We start from the raw sequence: 21,204 nt of genomic DNA, 5'->3' as shown, positions 1-21,204 counted from the left end.
GGGCAGAAATTAGTTTTCAAGTTTACCACTGCGCATTAAGTTTTTCATAGAAGCGGTAATGGTGCTGCAGCCTATAGGGTTCCTTCCCTCAAATTCTGCAATAAAATTATTCTTCCTCCCTGGAAAACATGGCAACATCATGTCACTGCAATCTTGTGTTGTATCACTACTGTAGGCACTGGTTAGGGCAGAGGAGGGAAAAAAGTTCAGTCCTGGACACTCCCCATCTGTATCCTCCTGTGTTTTCCAGTGGGTATTTGGGGTGGCATAGACCCCCTTCTCCCCTCACTCCCCCAAGATGTTGCCAAACCTCCTGCTAACATTGTGTACTTGAAGCTTTTGTTGCTTTTTGTGGTCCTGTAAAGACATGAATTATAGAACCCTTGCTATCCCCTTTCTGGGGTGTTAGGCACTATTTGGTTTCCATAGCATGTCTTTAACTTCATTTCAAAGTCGGTATGCACAAAGTTAATGTTTTTTATGGCAAGAAGACTTTCAACTGCAGACCAGAAAAGAAAAGGTTATTGAAAGAGGCATGAAGATTTTTTTTTAAAAACTCGAGTGGTTTGAGCTTACAACTATTTATTTCAGTGTGTAGAAGTTTCATCCTTTGTAGTTACACACAAAAGCTAGCAGTTTAGGAAAATGTTTCTAAAAATAGTGTATTTGAAAACAAGTAAGAAAACCAAACTATATTCCCTGCTAATTTAGTTCAAAAAAGAACTTTCTGTAGAAAGGCTCAGAGTCAAGTAGCAATGATGCATAAAAATATTGTGACTGAAATCTTAATACGTTCAGAAATACTGAAAGCATACATCTTCCTTTCAGTGTTACTAGAGAATTCTGTTGTAGTCTTAGAACCCTTTTAAAGAAACCAGTTTTAAGGGAATATTTTCTTATATATATAATCTCAAATTAAATATTAATAAAATCCTAAGTATTCATAGGACCACCTAGAGCATTAAAACTAACCAGAAGCTGACCTTTAAGAGCACTCAGTTCCTGCAGAAATCTGAGTAACTTGGTAGTGTGCTTCAACAGCACTTAATAATCTGGATGAAGCTTTTCTGCTGTGGGTCTGACAAGCAGCATTGTTCTGAGCCACAGTGACTTACGCTCAGACTTCTTCCTAGATGCGTCTGTGTAGCTGATCCTGTATCCCTGGAGAAATCCCAGACAGTCTTCAGCAGCTATTTCAGTCCACTTCACAAGTGCAGAATGCTTTCTGATGTTGAGAATTGTCACATTGGCGGGACCTGTCCTAGGAACTTAAAAATTGGATAATGATTAAACTACTGCATCAAAACCTGTGCAATGGACACAAAGACGGAAAGCTAGCTGCTTTCTAAAAAGCCTCTTGCCTGATTCTAGTTGTCATAAGTTCAATGTAAAGGGTGGAAGAGAAAGGAGAAATCCCATAGAGTAAAAACACCTCACCTTGAGCATATAGCAAAGTAAGTAGAAATTTCGACTATCTCACTACAAACACTTTTACTCCAATAGCCACAGCAACAGCAATTTTAACTTGCAATATATAGGTAGAAATTACCAACTCATTACCCCCTTCCTACTGTCAAATTGGGATTGGGAAACCTGAATTTAGCCATGGTTAAACTTGAGCTAGTATTAGTAGTAATTAACTCTTTAGTTACTCTTTCTTTCTGTTATTTTGGTAATATCACGTGTAACAGTAATATTTCTGTGGACCTATCAGTAGAGGAACAGGATTCGGGACATTTACTTCTGGTGCATAATGCTAGGACCAAAGGCAGTGCTAACTGGAGGATGCTGTTATGTGGCAAACAAACTTTGTAGGATTTCTTTCTATTGCTGCAGAAGAAGTGTAAGTGATGAGGTTGTATAAGGGGGAGGAATACCTCCTTCAACTGAGTAAAACTGGGTCGCTCCAAAAGTCTTTTCATATCTTGTGAAATTTTCACATTGACACACATCAGATGCATGCACTATTATTTTGTACAACTTATATGGCTGAAAATCATCTGGAAAACAAATAAAGACACATCAGGATCTACTGAAATGTTATCAATGATAAAGAAGGGGAGGAGACACAACGAGTTTATTGCTTTTCTATATAGTTGCTTTCTGAGACTCAAAGCAGAGTATAAATTTACAGTGCTTTACAAAGAGTACAAAATATGTGCATCCTTCTTCACTGTCTTTACATGCTTAACCCAAACTATTTCAAAAGCAGAACAAGATGTAACATTGGTTGGCTTTTAAAGATGACAAATCTACTTATAATCTCCCTCTGGAAGGCTTGAAGGAGAAGTAGGGAACTAAAACAACTGCAGATATCTTAGTTCAAGGACAGCTAAGGACAGCTATTCCCCCCTCAGCTAGCACATAGAAAGCCAAGCAAAAAACCTGGATGTAATACGGCAGCACAGATGTGGTGGAAGGACCAAGGAAAACAGTGCATTCATTTATGGAGCTCTGAAACTAAATGTTCTCTACTGTACACAAAAGACAGTCCTGAATGGCCTTTGCAAGTGTCACTTACACCATTTTAATCAATATTTTTTATGGCTGACCCATAAAGTGATTCCCGGCTAGAGCTCATCATGTCTAGCTTGGTAAATGGAATACTGGAGTTGAGAAATTAGACATTGACAAGGACAGCCATTGGAACAGAAAAAAAAATAATCTAAGTCAGACTGTAACAAAGCACTTTAGATATAAAGTTAAGTTTACCTATGGACAAGAGAAAGGATTTTTTTTTAAAAGCCAGTAGTGTGTAGATCTGCCTCGACGAGAGACATCACACCAGCGACAGCAACTTAACTGCATTTCTTGCCCAGCTGTGACCAGAAGAGTCCTACTGAAAACTCTCCTTTTTATCTGCCTTGGTGTTGCTAAAAATTAGATGATATCTCAATGCTGGACAAAAATAAGATCATATACTTACCTGGATCTTCAGTATGACCTTAAAACCAGCATGAAAATCATACCCTCTCTAACCAAAAATAACCAATAAATGAAATTGTGCCTCCATAAGCAGATGTGGTCGTTGCTGTTACCTAGTGTGAAGTTTTGAGTAGCCGTAGTTACTATTTTCATGCGCATGTCCTCTTTACCAGTGCCCCAGTCAACCACAAAACATTTTGGATTGTATTCTGGAGTCCAGGTGACAACTGCATTAGTTCCCTGGGGTTTGACATGGATTTGGCCAGGCAAGTCTGTGAACAAATATACCATTAGAGATAAACAGGAAAGCGGTTTTCTCCTCTCTTGTTTGCTTTCTCTCTTTTTATTTTTTTTCCTTTTTCAAAGGTTACTCCTTAGGTAGTTATCATTGCAGGAGACTGGTGTATACTAAGGTTTTCACTTGTAGGTCAATAAAGGAAACTTAACATCTAGTGTTTTGCAATGGTCTCTGGGAGCTGCAGTGTTAATTGTTGTTCATGACCTTCAATTTCCCACCATTGGAAAAGGGGAAATGGCTGTTGCAAGCCTCAGGAAGAGGAAGGTTGACACTGATAAATAACCTCCTGTTAATTGCTATACATAAAGCAACTGTGATATAGCGCTTACTTGGGGAGGAGAAGAGGCTAATTATGCACGAAACCTATATAATTTCATATCCATTGCATTTTCTACAAGGATCTTAAACATTCTGTCATTTTTAAAAGCAGATTATCAAGCTAGGAAAGACTCTCTGACTGAAACTAAGAGGGGAGAAGAGCAACCTGTCATTTTGGGGTAAGAAGTGGATCTTTTGGCATCAGACAAAACTCCCCATTTCACCTCCTGTCTGAAAAAATGTCAATATAATAAAGTAAAATTAAAGAAAATGTCTGTACTAACTAAGGAAAAGTTGTGCATGCTGAGAAGGAATTTATCTTGGGAATGCATTTAAAACAAGTATCTTCCCAGTAATTCAGATAGATACAGAGAACCTGCATAGAACACAACCATCTTCAGAGACACTCATGGAGAAAAGGCCAAGAACTTTGATAATCAAGTAGCTGTCTGTCAAAAAATGGCTTAATGTAATAGTATGTATTTCATCAGAAGACAGCTAAACCAGTCAAATGTAAGGGCAAAACTAAATCAAGACTTTGCAGAGCAAAGGAGAACAGAATGAGTGGAGCGCACTAGAAAATTCTAGAAAACCAATTAGATACGACTTTGGAAGAGAGATGTTTTTCTTAGGTTGGAATAACTACACCTCAAGATTATAGCAATGACACTAGCTTACATTAGAAGAAAAACATTGTTAAATTGTTTTACTATTTAAATGAAAAAAAAAAAAAAAACCAACCCAAACTGTGTGTTTAGGCATCACAAAAGCTTGCATCTCCATTGAAATATGATGTGTGCATCCTACCTATTCCCCTTCCTAAAAGTCAGTAGAGGTAATGCTGAAATAAATGACAGCAGCAGATCTCTTAATAGTTACTTAGTTCACAAACCTTAGATTCAGATACATTTCTGCAAACTTCATTTAAACTGCTGGCACCTACTTAACTATGAGAACACTCGATAATCTCTGTTGATAGGTAGTTCTAGCACATAGGTATTTCTCTGGCTTGAAGAAAAAAAAAACGCTAAAAAGAATATTAAATTGCTTGATTTGTTAGTTAACTTCTATAAAAATCCTGTGTTAAGAAGTAATACTGGCTTTCACTATGCAAAAATATCCGCCTAATAAATATTCAAGAAAATACTTGATGCCAAAGACTGCTGAAAGGTAGCCTAGAGATTGCTCACAAAATTTCTCTACTATGTGATGAAGTAAGTACCTGTTGCAGAGATGTCAGGGACAATGTAGACGGCTTGTGGAGATTCTCCTGCTTTGTTATAGGCAGAAATATTAACTCTATAATAAGCCATGGAGAGATTTAGAAGAACTTTTCTGTCCTCTAGAAAGATGCGATTTGGTGAATCCCTGCAACTGCTGGGTATTCTTTCCACAGTAACATAATATCCAATGATGTTCTTAGTTTGGGTTACCTAGTAAGAGGAAGATTATTATTCTATAAATGCTATTACGTCCTGTGCAGAAAATCAAGAGGAATTAAATTGTATAAACAAAGTGTCACCTTTAATGATGGGGATAAAATCATACTGTTTTAATTAGGTTATTAGGAATCAATGAAGCAAAGCATTTCCTTAAAATTAAGAGCACGCTTAAAATGAGAGGATTTAAGCACAGGATTAAGTGTTTTGCTTAATTGAGACCTTAGTTATGTGTATCCAATTAGTAATAACATCAGTGAAGCAGCTGTAATGCTCTCTACATTTCATTGGAACATACCCCTCATAATTAGGAACTGGAAAGTTAATGAGAGGTGTTTAATTGCAGTTTATGCCTCTGGGAATCTTCATCTACTAGGTTCTGTAGGCATCTGGTCTCCTTGAGGATAAATTCTAGTAATTATGCTAGAACTCTGGAATGTGTTCCATATCCATTGATACAATTTTTTAGGTGATGATGGTTCACTCATTATTTTCTTGTACTAATCTTAATGAGAGATTGGAAAATGAGAGCACAGAAATGGAAATTACTGCAATCTAGATAGGTACTCAATACACAAAGGCTCGTGAATATTGCAAGGATTACTTCTGATATCAAGCTTGTCAGTTATTTCTAGGCACAAAATTAATAGTGTGAAGATGCCACAAAGCCGGGAGATTGGGTTATCTTAATGAAATAATTGGATACTTTTGGAGTAACACAGACAGGATGATATTCAGTAATTTAAAAGGCAGAGACACATGTGCTGAGAGGAATTGCTGGTAAAGCTGGAAGCTTTTAAAATGAAAACAGATGTTTTTCCCCCAGGGTAGGGAGTGAAGAATTGGTGCCAGTATCTGAAGCTCTGGTAAAGCTGTAGCGGAAATAGTGTTACAGTTCATAGAATCATAGAATGGCATGGGTTGGAAGGGACCCCAGGGATCATAGAGCTCCAACCCCCTGCCACAGGCAGGGACACCAACCTCAGGCCTGGTTCTACACAAGGTTGCCCAGGGCTCCTTCCAACCTGGCCTTGAACAATTCCATGGACGGGGCATGCACTACTTCTCTGGGCAGCCTGTTCCAACACCTCACCACTCTTTCTGTAAAAAACTTCCCCCTAATATCTAATCTAAATCTTCCTTCTTTTAGTTTTAATCCATTCCCCCCTGTCCTGCCATTGTCTAACCTTTTAAAAAGTTGAATCCCCTCCTGCTTTAAGCTCCCTTCAGGTACTGGAAGGCTGTAATGAGGTCCCCCCACAGCCTTCTCTTCTCTAGGCTGAACTCAGCTCCCTCAGCCTCTCTTCGTAGGGCAGGTGCTCCAGCCCTCTAATCATTTTCGTGGCCTCCTCTGAACCCTCTCCAACAGTTCCACATCTTTCTTGTACTGGGGGCCCCAGATCTGACACAGTACAGTTCTCTCACCAGGCTTTGAAACTGGAAAAGGTGTCTGGGCAGGAGAAATCCTAGGATGTCTGAAATACGAGGTCTATCCCCAAGAAGAAACCAGTAGAATTTACCTTTCTTAGACTAGCAAAACGAGCCTGGAAAAGGCTGGCACTGCTCTACCTTGTGCAGGAGGCCCTGCGTTAGCAGTGGCCATTGAAGCAATACATGTTGCCTGGTTGGGTGGTTAGAGTCAAAGCCAACTACCTTGTGCCTCCTGGTTCCAGGATACCCGCTGAACATTAGCAAAGGTGAGGGAGCTGTGGCCTCTAACATCTATCTCTAGGCTGTTTTCTTTGTTTCAGGTAGGGTTACTCAAGTATGGCAGCAGGGCCAAATAGTTCTTTCCTCTACATTTAATATGTTTATTACTGAGTGTCTCCTTCTCTCTGACCCTTTAATGTTTGCTGAAGTCAGTTGGCATTGCACCTTATTTTGTGTAGTAGACCACTGTTACCCCAAATGAAGGCTCTAGCCCTGATACCAACTATATCACTTTTTTTTTTAAACTAAAGCATTTAGATGAAGACTAATTTATTCTCTTAGTGTCACATTTATATTGGCACGTACGGTCTGTTGCTCTTATCACAAAATGAATCATTTATTGTGCAGCTCTGCCTTCTTCTCAGGAGATAAGGGAAAAAGGGGATCTCTTGTCCTTATCAGAAGATGAGGTATTAATTTCCTATGCTGTCTTTTCTTACCCTTAGTGAAAATGCATGGGGTAAATACAAAACTTTCCACATCCTCTGATATTTAAAAACCTTGTCAGTCTCTGTTCTTTCTGCCAGGCACATCCCCTATGGCAATCTTCTTGGAGTTTGTAAATACTCTTTCTCCCGGAATCCAGATAGAATGAATTAGTTTCCACACAAATGCCTCTAGTAACACCTTCCTCATTGAAACTGCCTGTGGGCCTCTGAGCTGTATGCTCAAAACTGTTTCTTACCAGAAGAACTTCAGCTGGTAAAACTGCTCTGCCAACAGTGACTCCTGCTATGGAAGATGGGATGCCTCTGACGTGTAGGTTTGAAATGTAAATGTCATTATGGGAATGATGCAGGGAGATGCTGTTCTTGTAAGCCAGAGGCTCTTTTCCCATCCTGATTATAATGTATTTGCACTTCTGAATTAGTGAATTAGTAGATTTAGCAAGCTTTTCTAAAAGTTTTTGTTCTCTTATGAATATGAATAGTCCTTAGGAACACATGAAATCCAGGTCATGTCCCTCATATGTGCTAAAGACTTTGGAGGAAGTTTCAAGGAAAGCTTAATTCTTTGACACAAACTTGAGGCACACTGATTTTAAATGTAAACTGGAAAGAATGTATCTTCTAGTTAATGATTTTTGAGCCCTGAGATTGCTGGTTTAATAATTTTCCAACTTTAGAAATGTATGTATTTTTTCCTTGTTAGTTTCTATCATGTAATACACCACAGTAAAAATGCACTGAATCCTGAAATGACAGTACAGTATTCAGTGCCTTTTGCTTGTACAGTGTAGTCTCAATACAATGACAAAGTCTATTTTTGTTCTGTAAAGTAATAAAGTTAATAACATGAACATGCAGAAGGTACCCAGGCTCAAAGCGAACATTACCTCCCACTTCAGGAGAACACTTCTTCTGCCTGGAGAGATTTCTGTAGTTTCAGTATATGATATTCTGGGCTTGTTTGTGAGTTCTGGTAAACATGGAAAAAGATGGAGACATGCACTCATATGAATCAGTTTGATCATATTTCCAGCAGTGTCTGACAATGCTATTTCATGATCTAAGATTTGAAAAAGCTTTAACACGTTTATTCCCAGTAGGATAAAACTACATTTCACTTACTGTGAGGGACCATAATCTCTTTACTCCAAACGCAAACACAGTGGAGACCATCCTTGGCTGTGCATCTGAGCTGAACAATGTATGAAGACATAGCATTTAAATTTGAAATGGTGACATTGACAGCATTGCTTTCTACAGGCACCTAAAAACAAATGATGTTTAATTTATATGGCAGCAGTAAAACATAATCTTATATTGACTGTTTTCTCAGCCAAGGACTGGTCTTCTGACTGCAGCTGAAAGTAGGAGTTCATACCACGAAAGAGGAACTGCTGTGCATTTTAGCTAATGTCTTTTCATTCTTTCAAGGCAATACTCCTATTTTCATGAACTTGTTCTGTTCAGTCAGGACATTTAGGAAACAGTCTAGGCCTAAACATTGGTGTGAAAAACAATTAGGTATTATACATACTGAAAAATCACTTAAGTAATTACTTACTTAACTCTGAGCCTTGTTGTCATTCTGAAGAACAAGATGCCAAGGTCAAATTAAATATTTTAAAAACCTCACAACCTTTATTCTCAAGTGCTTTAGTATGTCTAAAAAGATCAATGTGACTGATGTGGTAAGGAGCATGGCTGGACTGAATGTGTGTCTGCCTATGCCTCAGTGCCAAGGAAGTAATGTGTATCTGCAGCTGAGGATGCCACTGGAGCTCCAGTGACTGTACAGGGAATGGAGATTCTCTTGAAACAAATACACCACTTGTGTCTAAGGAAATCCCTGAGATGAAAACTGTAAGAGAAAATACGATAGAAAACTGTTGCTATATGCTTAAACTATTTTACACTCTGTCCCATATGTCCATTGGTGGCTGCACTGTATCCTGCAATAAATGGATCTTTAGTCTGATCAGTTCTAGGTGGTACCATGTTTTTGGCAGAAGTGTTACTGCAAATCAAAATATTTGTTTAGCTTTTGCCTGGTGTGAAGTTTTATTTTCTTAATTCTACATATTTCCTAAAAGAAAAAAAGAAACAACCAGCCAAGACCCAAAACAAAACCAAGAAAACCCAACCCAAATCCCCCACCATTAGGTAACTATTTATTTTCTTTGGTTTCCTGCAGTGCTTTCTTTTTTTTTTTTACTAAAGTATGTTAATGCACTTCATATACTTTTGCTAATAAAAGTAATTTGATCACAGAAAAAAGCCCTCATAACACACAATATTACAGAAAGACTCAAAATCTCCTATAGAACATGAGGGAAATGAAGTGGATTTAAGACCAAGGTGTTAGATTAAATAAATTAAACATATTAATCCTACTCTAGATAAACACTATTTCTCAGCTAGCTTTGTATGTTCTCTGTGCCCGTATGCCCACACTCACCCTTTCCCTCCAGCCCCACCTGTAAATGAAGTCTATGCTCATGTGACTATGAAGAGTTTACAGTCTAGGTTCACAGGGATAGATGGGACATGGGAGATAACAAATATTCACTTTCTGTAGTCTTTCAGCATTTGGTCATTCTCACCACCCATCATGGCTGTATCTATGTGTCCTTCTCATTACTAACTCGCATCTCCTCTCTCTCCTGTCTCCAGAATCTGACATGCATTTCTACTGCTCTGAGCTCCCTGTTCTTCCACATGATGTGTATCAGACTGTCTGCACATGGTTATCTACCTGTTGAACTACCAGGTGGAGTATGCTCGTGTATCTGGTTGTCTTAGAATGGTCTAGGACATATGCCAATGAGCAAGGGGACCCTTCCAAGATTTCCACGTTCTTTGTAGCTTTCTGATGTGGGCCTCTCACAGTACTCCTTCTGAAGTCGCTGACAAAGTGGCAGCCAGCTATGACAGAACAGGTGTTCTGATATAAAGGGGGGAACATGGGAGATTTTGGTGGTACAAAAGAAGCAAAGAGACTGCTAGGAGAGCAGAGATGCTCATTTTTTAGACGGCTTTCTTCTTGGAGTTTGTCCTGATTTCAGCTGAGCTAAACAGCATTAGTTTTCATCTTAGTAGCTAGTACAGGGCTATGCTTTGGATTTGTGCTGAAAAGAGTGTTCATAAAAAGGAGATGTTTTTTGCTACAGAGAGATGCTTTTGTGGTTGAGCAGTGCTCCCACCAAGTCAAGGCCTCTTCTGCTTCTTGCACCAGCCTGCCAGCAGGATGGGTAGGGGTGCACAAGGAGTTGGGAGGGGTCACAGGAGCAATTTCAGGGACTTGGTGATAGAAATCATGCATTTGCACATGGCTGCTGGTGAAGCTTTTGCATGATATGCTGGATGGCAAGGGGCAGAATAAGCAGCCATGGCTGCTGCACACAGATCAAACTGAAATTATTACTGCTTTTCCAACTCTTTCTTAGTCCCTTCATTTTTTGTTACTGCCCTCCTGCTGCACCGTATTCTCGCTGTTGCGTGTCCTAAAGTGCATCTGGAACTGATCTTGAATCACAGAGAAATTATTTCCCTTCTTGTCAAAGAAAGAAATATGGAAAACTGGTGGAAAACTGTTGCAAAACAAATGTGTGTAAGGCAAAAACTGTTAACTGAAAAAATCACAGTAACCTGATTTCTAATCGGTTTGAAAACCCAGTGCTAACAGCAAAAAGACTAACACTGTGCATCGTGTAAAGCATAATCAGGATCTGGGTGTATACGGCATATCTGATAACCTCTTCACCTTTTCCATTGCAGACGGTGTCTGTGTCATTGACAGGCTGATGAACCAGATGACATGACATTCTGGTTTTTTCTATAGAAGACTATCAACATTTCTTTCCCAAACAGCTTAGCATCTGTTAGAACAAAACTAAGAGAGCTTTGTGAGATTCGACTACACTAAGCCTGCGTGCTGTGCATCCTTGGTATCCATGTTGTGTGTGCTCTTTGGTAGCATCCTGTCTGTACGATGTCCTGCTGTACGTGCTACATACTGCTGAGTTGATAGTAAGGCACCTCATGTTCTCAAGTGATTGTCATCTGGAAGTACTTACCAGCAACCACCGAGTGGATTCTGTGAGTGCCTCTCTGTATCTCAGCTCATGTGGTGTAGGAGCTGCAGGCAGGTCCCACTTTATTATCAGTTGGTTTGTGATCTGATAAGCATTTATGTTAGATGGTGTCAAGCACTTCCCTAAAATGGGGAACATGCAGCTGTTATAAATGCAAGAGAGGCAGGCAGGAAAGCTTTGGTAATTATGTCTGTCAGGTGTGGTTTGTAAAAAATAAAAGGCTTGGCACTTAACACTGAAAGATTTTTAAAAGCCTGGGAATAAATTATTACTAAATCTTTTTGGTATCAACAAAATAGGGTTGTTTCTCTCCCCTTTCTTTTGCAAATGCTTCTCCTGATTTCAGGAAGGCCCTTTTTCTAAGCAGGTGCTATTCCGAGTGAGTATGAAAGGCAAAATCAGAATGTCAAAAGTACCTATAATTGTGAAGAGTACAAAAAGACTTCTAGAATGTTTTCCAGTTTCAGCAACTGTGTTTAGCTATATAATTTTAAGTCCAAATATGTTTTTGTCCTTCTTGACAGTAAACAGAAGGTGGCCAAAAGCCTTCAGCGGAGGTCATAGTGATAATTTGGGAGTGCCCCTCAGCAGTGAGAAGCGCTGTTTTCTTTCTTGGACCACAATTACTCTGAGAAGGTGAAGTTTTGGAAATCCCTTGAAGTTATCTCAGTGATCAGATACTGTAGGGAATCTTTAAATAAACATCTAAATGTCATAGTTAATAGGATTTATTTTTTTCATATCTCCCCTGCAGCACTGTGTAATGGGTAAGTGGCCTTTGAAAAAAAGTTCAATGTTGAAAAGGTTTCTGAAAATGCTAATGCTCTGTAATAAGAATTCCTTAAGTGAGTGGTACTGAGTCAACCTGCTCTCTGTAAACCAATAAAGAAGTTCAGAAAACCATCAAAGAGAGCACAGGAAGCTGGTTAAGTACTGTACACCAATATCACTATATATTTTTCTGAATATGACTATTTTATAGTCTAGCAAATGATTGAAAGTAAAACCCTTCTCCCGTAAAAGCTGATAAACTTCTGATATTGACTTCAGCATAGATTTTATCCAAGGAAACCAAACTGCAACTTAGCACTCCGAATCAGTAAAAATAACTAGTGTATATCAGGAGTTAAATTTTGGAAATAAACTTTAGGAAAATGCTACCAACTCTTCAGTTGGGCACTGTAGTAATAACACTGCTCGTGAGGATGCTGTACCTGCTTTGCTTGGTATAACTGAGACGGTCCTTCCTTTCACACAGCTGCCTTGGATGTAATTCACTGCTACCCAAATAGATGCAGATCGCTCCAGGTAGAGATCCCTTCGTCCTATCTTGATGGAAGGTGATGCTGTGTTTCGTTGAAGAAGCCTTGATATTCTGTCCCTTCAGAGAAAAGGAAGCAGAATGAAAACCTGAGATTTTATTGGATTGTAGTTGTCCCCTGGCTCAGCAAGCAGTGATACAGCAATTGATAGTTTTCCAGGTACCTACATACAAAATTCAGTTGAAGTCTTGAAGGCGAGGCCTGTGCAGCTTGAAACAGCAAGTGGGATTCTGGTGCCCTAGTAAATCTAGGGTAAGCATGCAAGTTTAAGCATGCAAATCCTCATGATGTGCTTGGGGAGCTGTCACGTTCCTTAAACTTATAAGGTACAGTGTGAATCAAGACAATCCATATGGCCTTCTTTAGTACTTACAGTGGGGTATAAAGGGCATTTAGAAGCTATAAAATTAGGTTAGAAATTACTTCATAAAGTCTACTTGCCACCTACCATGGGGGCTCCTAAATTCGTTTTGAACAGGAAAACTTCCCAGTTAGCTGAATCTATATGCCTGTTTTCTGACTTCTGTTCCTGCAAAGCATCAGTGTTTGACAGAGGTGCAGACTTCCCGTGGTATACATAATTCACACAGTTCAAAAAGCCCAAGATGTTTAAGGCCTTAAATGGGAGGCTGTTCCTGGTCTGTTTAGTTTGGTTTTTAGGTTTTTGGGGTTTTTTTCCTCCATCTCTCTCTCATTTACTCTCTGCCACACACAGAATGGATTTTTCTCAAGGTTAAAGCTGTTCCAGTTCAATGTTCTTCAAGGAATGGGCTGGCATACTAATTGCCTGCCTACATATTTCAAGTATTGAATGTGCTGATCATGATACAATATTAAATAAGTGAACAAAACCACTTGGAAGTTCCTCTGTCCTCTGCTTCAGACTAGTTGTGAATCATTCATTAATATTTCAAAGCATGATTTCAAATCCTTGGTTGGAACTTCTCTGTGGGAGTGTTTTTCTTTAATCCTTTTCTTTCTGACAGCTAAATCATAAGGAGCCAGGTGAAGGAACAATTTCAATGTCAAACTGATGTTACTTGTAGAAACAGCTGATGTCCTCTTCTAGGCAAGCAAAAAGCCCTTTTAAACATTTTTGTTTTCCTTTTAGCTCAATAAAAAAAGGAGAAAGGAAGCTTTTCTTTAAGACCGCTGGGCTGAAGCCCAGGAAGCCTGAAAGTTCTGACTCTGACTTAAGAAAATTAACATCTCTGGGAGGTAATTGACTCCGTCCTGCTCCATGCACCACCTCTTCACTCTTTTTTCTGCCTCCTCTTTTCGTAACACCAACTCTTAGGAACAGCAGAGTTGTCTGATTTTGACTGAGGACTCTAAGAGCAACTAGCTTACAAATACTTCAGCTGATAGTATTGCTACAGAAGCAGAGGTGTTTCACAGGTGCTTCTTGCCTTTCAAGAAGTTGAGGCACCTGGAAGACCCAAGAGGCAAGACAGCAAATGCAGTGGGTTTGGTGCTTATTGCAAGGCCTTCAGAGGGAAAAATATTGTAGGTCATGGGGGGAGTAACCTCAGCTCTGAGGTGGTTGCTTTGCTTATCTGCAGAATATCACCCTGGGGGATTTCCCAGTGTGGTGACATTTCCTTTAGGAGATGCTCCTACCAAGAGCTCTTTTTAATGCTGACTGGTGGGTTATGTGGCAAAATAATCATCAATAAGTATCAGAATTTGCCAATGTCATAAAGTGTTGTATCCTGTGTACCCTGTGATACGGTCTTATGGCAAAGATCCTATCTTCTAGTTTCACTTCTCTAAACATATCCTTTATCTTATGGGAAATCCCAAATATGTAGATATAAAATGAGGAAAATCCATTTTGTAATGCAGGTACTGAGACAGAAATCTGCTGACTTTAATTTTTTTTTCTTTCAACAATGGGCAGATGTTGATTTTATCTATCTACGTTTTACCCTGCTTCTTTATTTCAGCTTTTACAAACAAGGTGCAAATGAAGATACCCATATTTTAAAGTAACAATTTAAAGATTAATCCTACAAGTTCTTTCCATCTATGAAACCAATACCTGATAATTCTGAGCTGCAGAAAGATACTTTAAAATTAATTTTTCTTTTGTGCCACATCTGACATCTCCTTGGATATATTGTATAACATAATATATAATATAATAAAAAGAGCTTAGTATCTGGTTTGGTTTTGGTTGCATCATGTATGATGAACTGAATCCCTATTCCCTGTCCCGCTGGGCCACCATGTGGGAGGAAGTGGAGAAATTTTGAGTGAAGTTAAGCTCATGGAGAAGGAAGAAGTGGGGGGAAGTGTTTCAAGATTTGGCTTTATTTCTCATTATCCTATGTTAATTTGATGGGTAGTTAATTTAATTTTTTTTTTCCCCAAGTGGAGTCTGTTTTGCCCATGATGGTAATCAGTGAACAATCTCTCTTGACCCATAACCCTTTTGTTATATCTTTTTCTCCCCTGTCCAGTTGAGGACAGGAGTGATAGGGTGGCTTTGGTGGGTACCTGGCCTCCAGCTGGGTCAACACTCACCACACTCTTACTGAGCTTGTACCAAATCAATAAGTATTGATGAGAATATTTCAGAGCAAAACTCTGGTGGGTAGGAATCATGCTGAATAGCATTGACAACTTCTGCTTTCTGAAATTATTTTAAGACTTACCATCTTAAGAACAGTGTATAACCAATCAAATTCGGAGCACTGGGCACTGGCAGCCAGGTACAGGTTAGTTCGTCACTTAATTCTCTGTAGCACACCAATTCATTGTCCCAGTCTGCAAGATGAGAACACGAGGACTGGAAAAGACCCATCACAGGCAACTTTACCAGCAGCTGGTGTAAGGTGACTGTGAGAAGCAAAACCAAATGCAAAACAAGCTAGACCCTTCTGTTCAACACAGAAAGAACCAGCTGTGTGAGTCCTTAGGCCATGTTTACTCTCAAGGCAAGTAGTTCAGTGATGTTTAGAACAAGAGACAGAGACATTTAGAAAGATCAAACCTTATCAGTCCTAACTTTTACAAGTAAAACCTGATTTTTCTGTTTTAATGTAGAAAAGGATAATTCTTCCTATGTTTCAGGATGTCATTAACCAGCTATTATGTACCCAGCAACATAGCGCTGAACTATGGTGTTTCCTACAGCTTTTGTACCATTACAACTTTGAATCATGTTTCTCTCCTACAGTAGAGGCAGCTTGCTTGCTGCTTGCTTACCTCTTCACTTATTTAAAGGGTTTTGTTTTGTTTTGTTTTTCAATTCTGAATGAAATATGCTTTATACTTCTGGAAACACTGCTGCACTCTTTGGCAACAACAACAAAATTAGACACAAGTTGCACATGTTCAAGGAAGTATTACTAGCTTTTGGTCCCCTGCTTTGTGGAACGGTATGACAAGGTAATCTCCTTTAACCAGGTGAAAAAAATCACCATGAACCTCTGTCCTAAGAGGCTGTAGATGTTTATTTCCCAGCTTTGCTCTGGTTTCACACCATTCCCATCTGACAGATGATGCCGATCTTGCCACTGTGTTTCTGTGAAGCAGCCAATTGTTTTCTGAAATCTGTGCAAAGCAGTGGCTTCTGATCAGTTACTCTGGAAGTGGGAGACAAGCCACTTCCTTCAGGGAGTTGCTGCAACTTGAGAACCCTGGAGAACCAGGAGCATCTGCCTGCATGGAAGGGAGGAATTATAAACTGCAGCCGGCAACAGCTCTGCCTGGAAAGTCATTTTGACTCTGAAATACAAATTTTTGAAAGTATAGGCCAGAACAGACTGCACACACCCTTCTAAAAATTTTAGGTAAATAAATGCCATGGAGGACACTAGCACATGTCTTGAGAGAGGGACTGTGTTTCAGTGAGAAACACCAAGCGCCAATGCGATGTTTTTGTAATTTTCAACTAACAAGAGTTATGGAATTTCTTGCAAAGCATTATACACTGCAGCATAAGACTAAATATCTAACAGTAGAAATGATTGACTAGACTCCAGAATTACTCCAGAACCCTCAGTCATCTCAATCTGAAGTTCAGATAATATCCTATTTCTGGAGAAAACAATACGCCATTTATGCTACCAGCTTCATAAATGTAACATTATAAATCAGAAGGAGCATAAGTTTACGTACAAAATTATTTGTACTTAATTTTTGAAAATATAGGGCTTTTCTTCAACTGAATATATTAGAAAATTAGAAGGGCCAAAGCACAAGCAGAAATTAATCTGGCACCTGCTGAAAAAGAAATTAAAACATTTCTATAAATACATTTATAGGAGGACTAAGGAGAATCTCCATCTTCTATTAGATGGAGGGGAAACATAGCGGCAAAGGATGAGGAAAAGGCTGAGGTGCTTAATATCTTTGCCTCAGTCTCTAGGAGAAAGATCAGTTGTTCTCCAGGTACTCAGCCCCCTGAGCTGGAAGGCAGGGGAGGGGAGCAGAGTGAAGCCACCATAATCGAAGGGGAAATGGTTAGTGACCTGCTTCACCAATTAGACACACACAAGCCTATGAGGACAGATGAGATCCACTCAAGGGTACTGAGGCAGCTGGCAGAAGTGCTCATCAAGCCACTTTCTATCATGTATCAGCAGGTCTGGCTAAGTGGGGAGGTCTCAGATGACTGGAGGTTAGGCAGTGTGACACCCATCTACAAGAAGGGCTGGAAGGAGGATCTGAAGAACTACAGGCCTGTCAGTCTGACCATGGTGCCAGAGAAAGTTATGGAGCAGATCATCCTGAATGTCATCACAATGAACATATATAAGACTCAGGTGATCAGGCCCAACCACTATGTATGAGAAGAGCCTGGCTCCATCCTCCTGACTGTCACCCTTTACATGTTTATAAACATTAATAAGGTCACCCTGCAGTCTTCTCTAAGCTAAAGAGGACCAATTCCCTCAGCCTTTCCTTATAAGGAAGGTGTTCCACTCCCTTAATCATCTTGGTGGCCTGGTGCTGGACTCTTTCAAGGAGTTCTGTGTCCTTCTTGAATGGAGAGGCCCAGAACCGGGCACAATATTCCAGATGCAATCTCATCAGGACAGAGTAGAGGGGGAGAAGCGCCTCTCTTGACCTACTAACCATACCCCTTCTAATACACCCCAGGATGCCATTGGCCTTCTTAGCCACGAGACCACACTGCTGGCTCTTGGTCAACCTGCTGTCCACCAGCATCCTCAGGTCCCTCTCATCTATGAGTTGATGAGCTGAGGCCAATTGTATGAAGTTCAACAGGGCTAAATGCTGGGTCCTCCTACAGGCTTGGGGAAGAGTGGCTGGAAAGCTGCCCAGTGGAAAAGGACCTGGGGAAGTTGCTTGACAAGCAGCTGAATATGAGCCAGCAGTGTGCCCAGGTGGCAAAGAAAGCCAAATGCATCAGAAATGGTCTGGCCTGGAGGACTAGGGAAGTGACCATCCCCCTGTACTCAGCACTGGTGAGCCCACAACTGAACTGGGTTCAGTTTTGGGCCCCCAGCTACAAGAAAGGCACTGAGGTGCTGGACCATGTTCTGAGAAGGGACACAGTTGGACTGTATGATCTTAATGGTCTTCTCTAATGTAAATGATTCTATGTTTCTGTACACATTTTTCAACTGAAGGGAAATTAAACACTGATGACACTCTTACCTCAATTTTAATCTCTAGCGGTTAAGCTTATTTTAGTATTTAAAACATCTTTTATCAGAAATGGTAGTGATAAAATATGACTGCTTTGCTTTGTGTCTTAGTGCCTGAACTATTAGTTCAGAAGAATCAGACAAGATGTCTCAAAGTACCACCCACACTTTTAAAAAAAGATCAACTTTTTTTTTCTATTCAGAAAAGTAGATAAGGATCTCAACAGAATACTTGAGGTGATAAAAATGATTTTTTCATGATGAGTAAAGTATTTTATATCTATTGGGCTTAATGAGTTACCAATAGACCTATCAATCTTGAATAAGAATTTTTTTGGTATTTGTTAAGTAAATATGCTTATCTCTGGAGCTGGTGTTAGAGCATGGTTACAGCATGTCATAACATAGCTTATGAGAGAAAAGATCAGTTGTCATCTTTTCCTCATTCAGAGCCATTTCTTCCTACAAACTGAGTTACAGAGTATCCCTGATATTCTTTTCATCATTCAGACAGCAGCTGTACATTTAAGTTAAAAGTTGAGTTGGACTGAAAAGGTGTGTCAAGTGAGTATAGCTCAGACTTTGAACACCATCAGCCTATGATAGTTCCTTTCTCCTACTAGAAGAAATGTGCTTTTCCAATGAAGTTATGCCACATCCGTTTAGGTATATGCAGCTTCCTTTTGGAAAGGTGGAGTCAGGTCTTCCTTGTTTCTACATCATGTGAATAGTTAGTGAATTCTTTGCTTTTCTAGTCTGACCACAGAGCCACACCTTGACTGCCTCACCCATGGACATAGTGCTTTAACAGTTGGGGAAAACTGCAACTCTTCAGTTTTTACTCTGGGTTAAGCCTTTCATTTACTTGGTGTTTCTTTTCTCATTGTTGTTTTAAAATAACACCTCAAAGCGAAGCTTCATGTTAATATGTCCATAATATACTGCTCCCAAAACTATTTCAAATAACAGTTTTGGAGAAAGTGACAAGAAGGAAAAATTTTCACTCTTCTACTCTATTTCTGCTAACTTCTTCCCAAAATATTTTTTAGTAATTGAGGTCTAAGTTGTGACCACTGTGTTGCAGTACCATCACTGCTGATAAAAGAACAGGGGGTTGTATTACTCCTTATGATGTCAGTCTTAAAAAAGCCTCTGGCTTTCTCTGTTAGATGAAGGCATTAGAACAGAAAACAGTATATTTTATGTGCGGAAATAGTGTATTAGCTCAACTAACACTGCAGTGCGTGACACCGATGATAATATACTGAAGCTCTGTGTTACTTTCTCCAGATGAACTTAACTAATGCTACACAGTTGGATTTTTCAGTTGCCCTATTTGTGGGTATTCGTGTCCAGATGCACATTCAATTTTTTCCTACTGCTTTTTTTGTTTTACTCTACCACTTCCCCCTAAAGAACATGTATATTATTACTATTATTTCTTCCCGGCCCTAGAATAGTGCTAATCCTCTACTGTGACTCTCCTGCAAGAGCTAAGCAAAGAAATAATTTTTTCCCACTGTTCTGAGGACTTCATGATCCACTTTCTTCTTAAATAACACAAGCTTTTTTTTTTTTTCACTCTAGATGTTTTTGGTTTTCTTCTTGTGTATCTGGCATCCTTGAGTAATGCTTTAGTAGGATTTAGTCTGACTGGCCAATAGCAAGGAATGCAATACTACCCATGGCTAATTTCAGAAAAATATAGTCCTCTTGATCATGCTTTATGCAGTGCCACCAGGTACTCAGAAATCTGTCTTCTCTGCTGCGACTCTCAGCGAGTAGGGCATTTCTGCCTGCAACTATTCAGCTTGAAGTACACCAGATGACAGCCAGACGCGGTGTAATAACCTCTGCTGAGATGCATCACCTGGTCCCTTTGCCGTTAACAGTACACCATCAGCTAAACGTAAAGCATAAATAGTTGTCACACATGAACGTTGCGGACTCTATTCTCTTTCGGAATCACGGTATTTTGCCCAGAGGCTATACACTGGACGAGATTTATTCACAGCTTGTTGATTACCTCTACGTAGCTGTACCGTCACACAGACCCGTCCGTGCTGGAGAGGAAAACCTCCTCTTCAGAACTCTGCAAACGCTTCTTTCCTGATAAAATCTCTCTTGCCTAAGCGCCTGAGGGCAGCGAGGGTTGCCGACAGCGGGCAGGGGGGGAGCGGGAAGCGGGGAGCGGGCGGCGGGGAGCGGGCGGCGGGGAGAGGGCGGCGGGCAGCGGGAGGCGGGCAGCGGAGGACCCCTCGGCGGGGCGGCTCTCGACGGCCGCCAGGCGGCGCGGCGCAGCGTCCGGGGCGCCCGGTCCGGAGCCCCGCAGCGCGGCTCCCGGAGGAGCCCCGCACCGACACCGTTTGGGCGGGTGAGCTTCCTTCGGCACCCGCGGTGGTCTCTCAGCTTATTTCTCGCGTGAGAAATATTTACGCACCTGGGAGCTGCTGGCAAAACGGGAGATCCCGGTTTGTGCAGTTGCAGGGATCTGGGGAGTAAAAAGGAACCGTTCATTTCACAACTGTCAAAGCAATGGGGGGAAACACGCTACCGGCTGCCACTCCTCATGCCCACAGAACTTAACTCGGTCGTGATTTCGGTCGTACGGTCTTGCCTTTGAGAAACATTAAGAAGTTGTATCATTTATAGACGGCAGTAAGTTATGTGGCAAATCGTAACTCACCTGTTGCAAATAGAAAGATAGCTGCGAGCAGAGAGTTCCTCATCTTCTCTGTAAAGAAGCATAATGATTACCATCAACATTACACCGTCCTCAGTCTATTTTTTGCATTTCCTCTTTAAAGTTCTTATTCATTCCACTACTGTTACTGGCTGAACTCAAGTGAAAAGCTTATTAATGACAATGTGAGGGAAACTTGAGGTATTAATTATACTTATTAAATACCAACAACCCTTCTGAAAAAGATCCCCTTTGGTGTTTGTAAGAAGTCATAGTGAGATTCTGCTGAGACATCAGCAGTCCAAACCAAATTAAGCTTCTATAGGTACTTCAAAACTTCTTTGAAAA

The 21,204-nt window shown here is 40.3% G+C and overlaps 1 protein-coding gene across 1 annotated transcript in view; it reads right to left on the bottom strand.

The window, feature by feature from the left end:
* The window catches only part of LOC311203744 (interleukin-6 receptor subunit beta-like), a gene marked incomplete at both ends in the record, with an annotated part of 31,355 nt that extends 10,416 nt beyond the window's left edge, over positions 1 to 20,939 (bottom strand). Inside the window, 11 exons of the mRNA XM_084278502.1 lie at positions 1,116 to 1,268; positions 1,878 to 2,000; positions 3,039 to 3,197; positions 4,764 to 4,974; positions 8,027 to 8,109; positions 8,262 to 8,403; positions 11,213 to 11,352; positions 12,445 to 12,611; positions 15,210 to 15,321; positions 20,216 to 20,664; positions 20,860 to 20,939. Of these exons, the coding sequence (XP_084134628.1) occupies positions 1,116 to 1,268; positions 1,878 to 2,000; positions 3,039 to 3,197; positions 4,764 to 4,974; positions 8,027 to 8,109; positions 8,262 to 8,403; positions 11,213 to 11,352; positions 12,445 to 12,611; positions 15,210 to 15,321; positions 20,216 to 20,664; positions 20,860 to 20,939 (1,819 nt within the window). The remainder of the gene's footprint in view (positions 1 to 1,115; positions 1,269 to 1,877; positions 2,001 to 3,038; positions 3,198 to 4,763; positions 4,975 to 8,026; positions 8,110 to 8,261; positions 8,404 to 11,212; positions 11,353 to 12,444; positions 12,612 to 15,209; positions 15,322 to 20,215; positions 20,665 to 20,859) is intronic.
* Between the last annotated feature and the right edge of the window lie 265 nt (positions 20,940 to 21,204).

This window comes from Gallinula chloropus (genome assembly GCF_964237585.1).
Source record: "Gallinula chloropus genome assembly, chromosome: Z".
In the NCBI taxonomy this organism is placed as follows: Eukaryota; Metazoa; Chordata; class Aves; order Gruiformes; family Rallidae; genus Gallinula; species Gallinula chloropus.
Note: the sequence above shows the minus strand (reverse complement) of the source record. Positions and strands in the feature narration are given on the sequence as shown.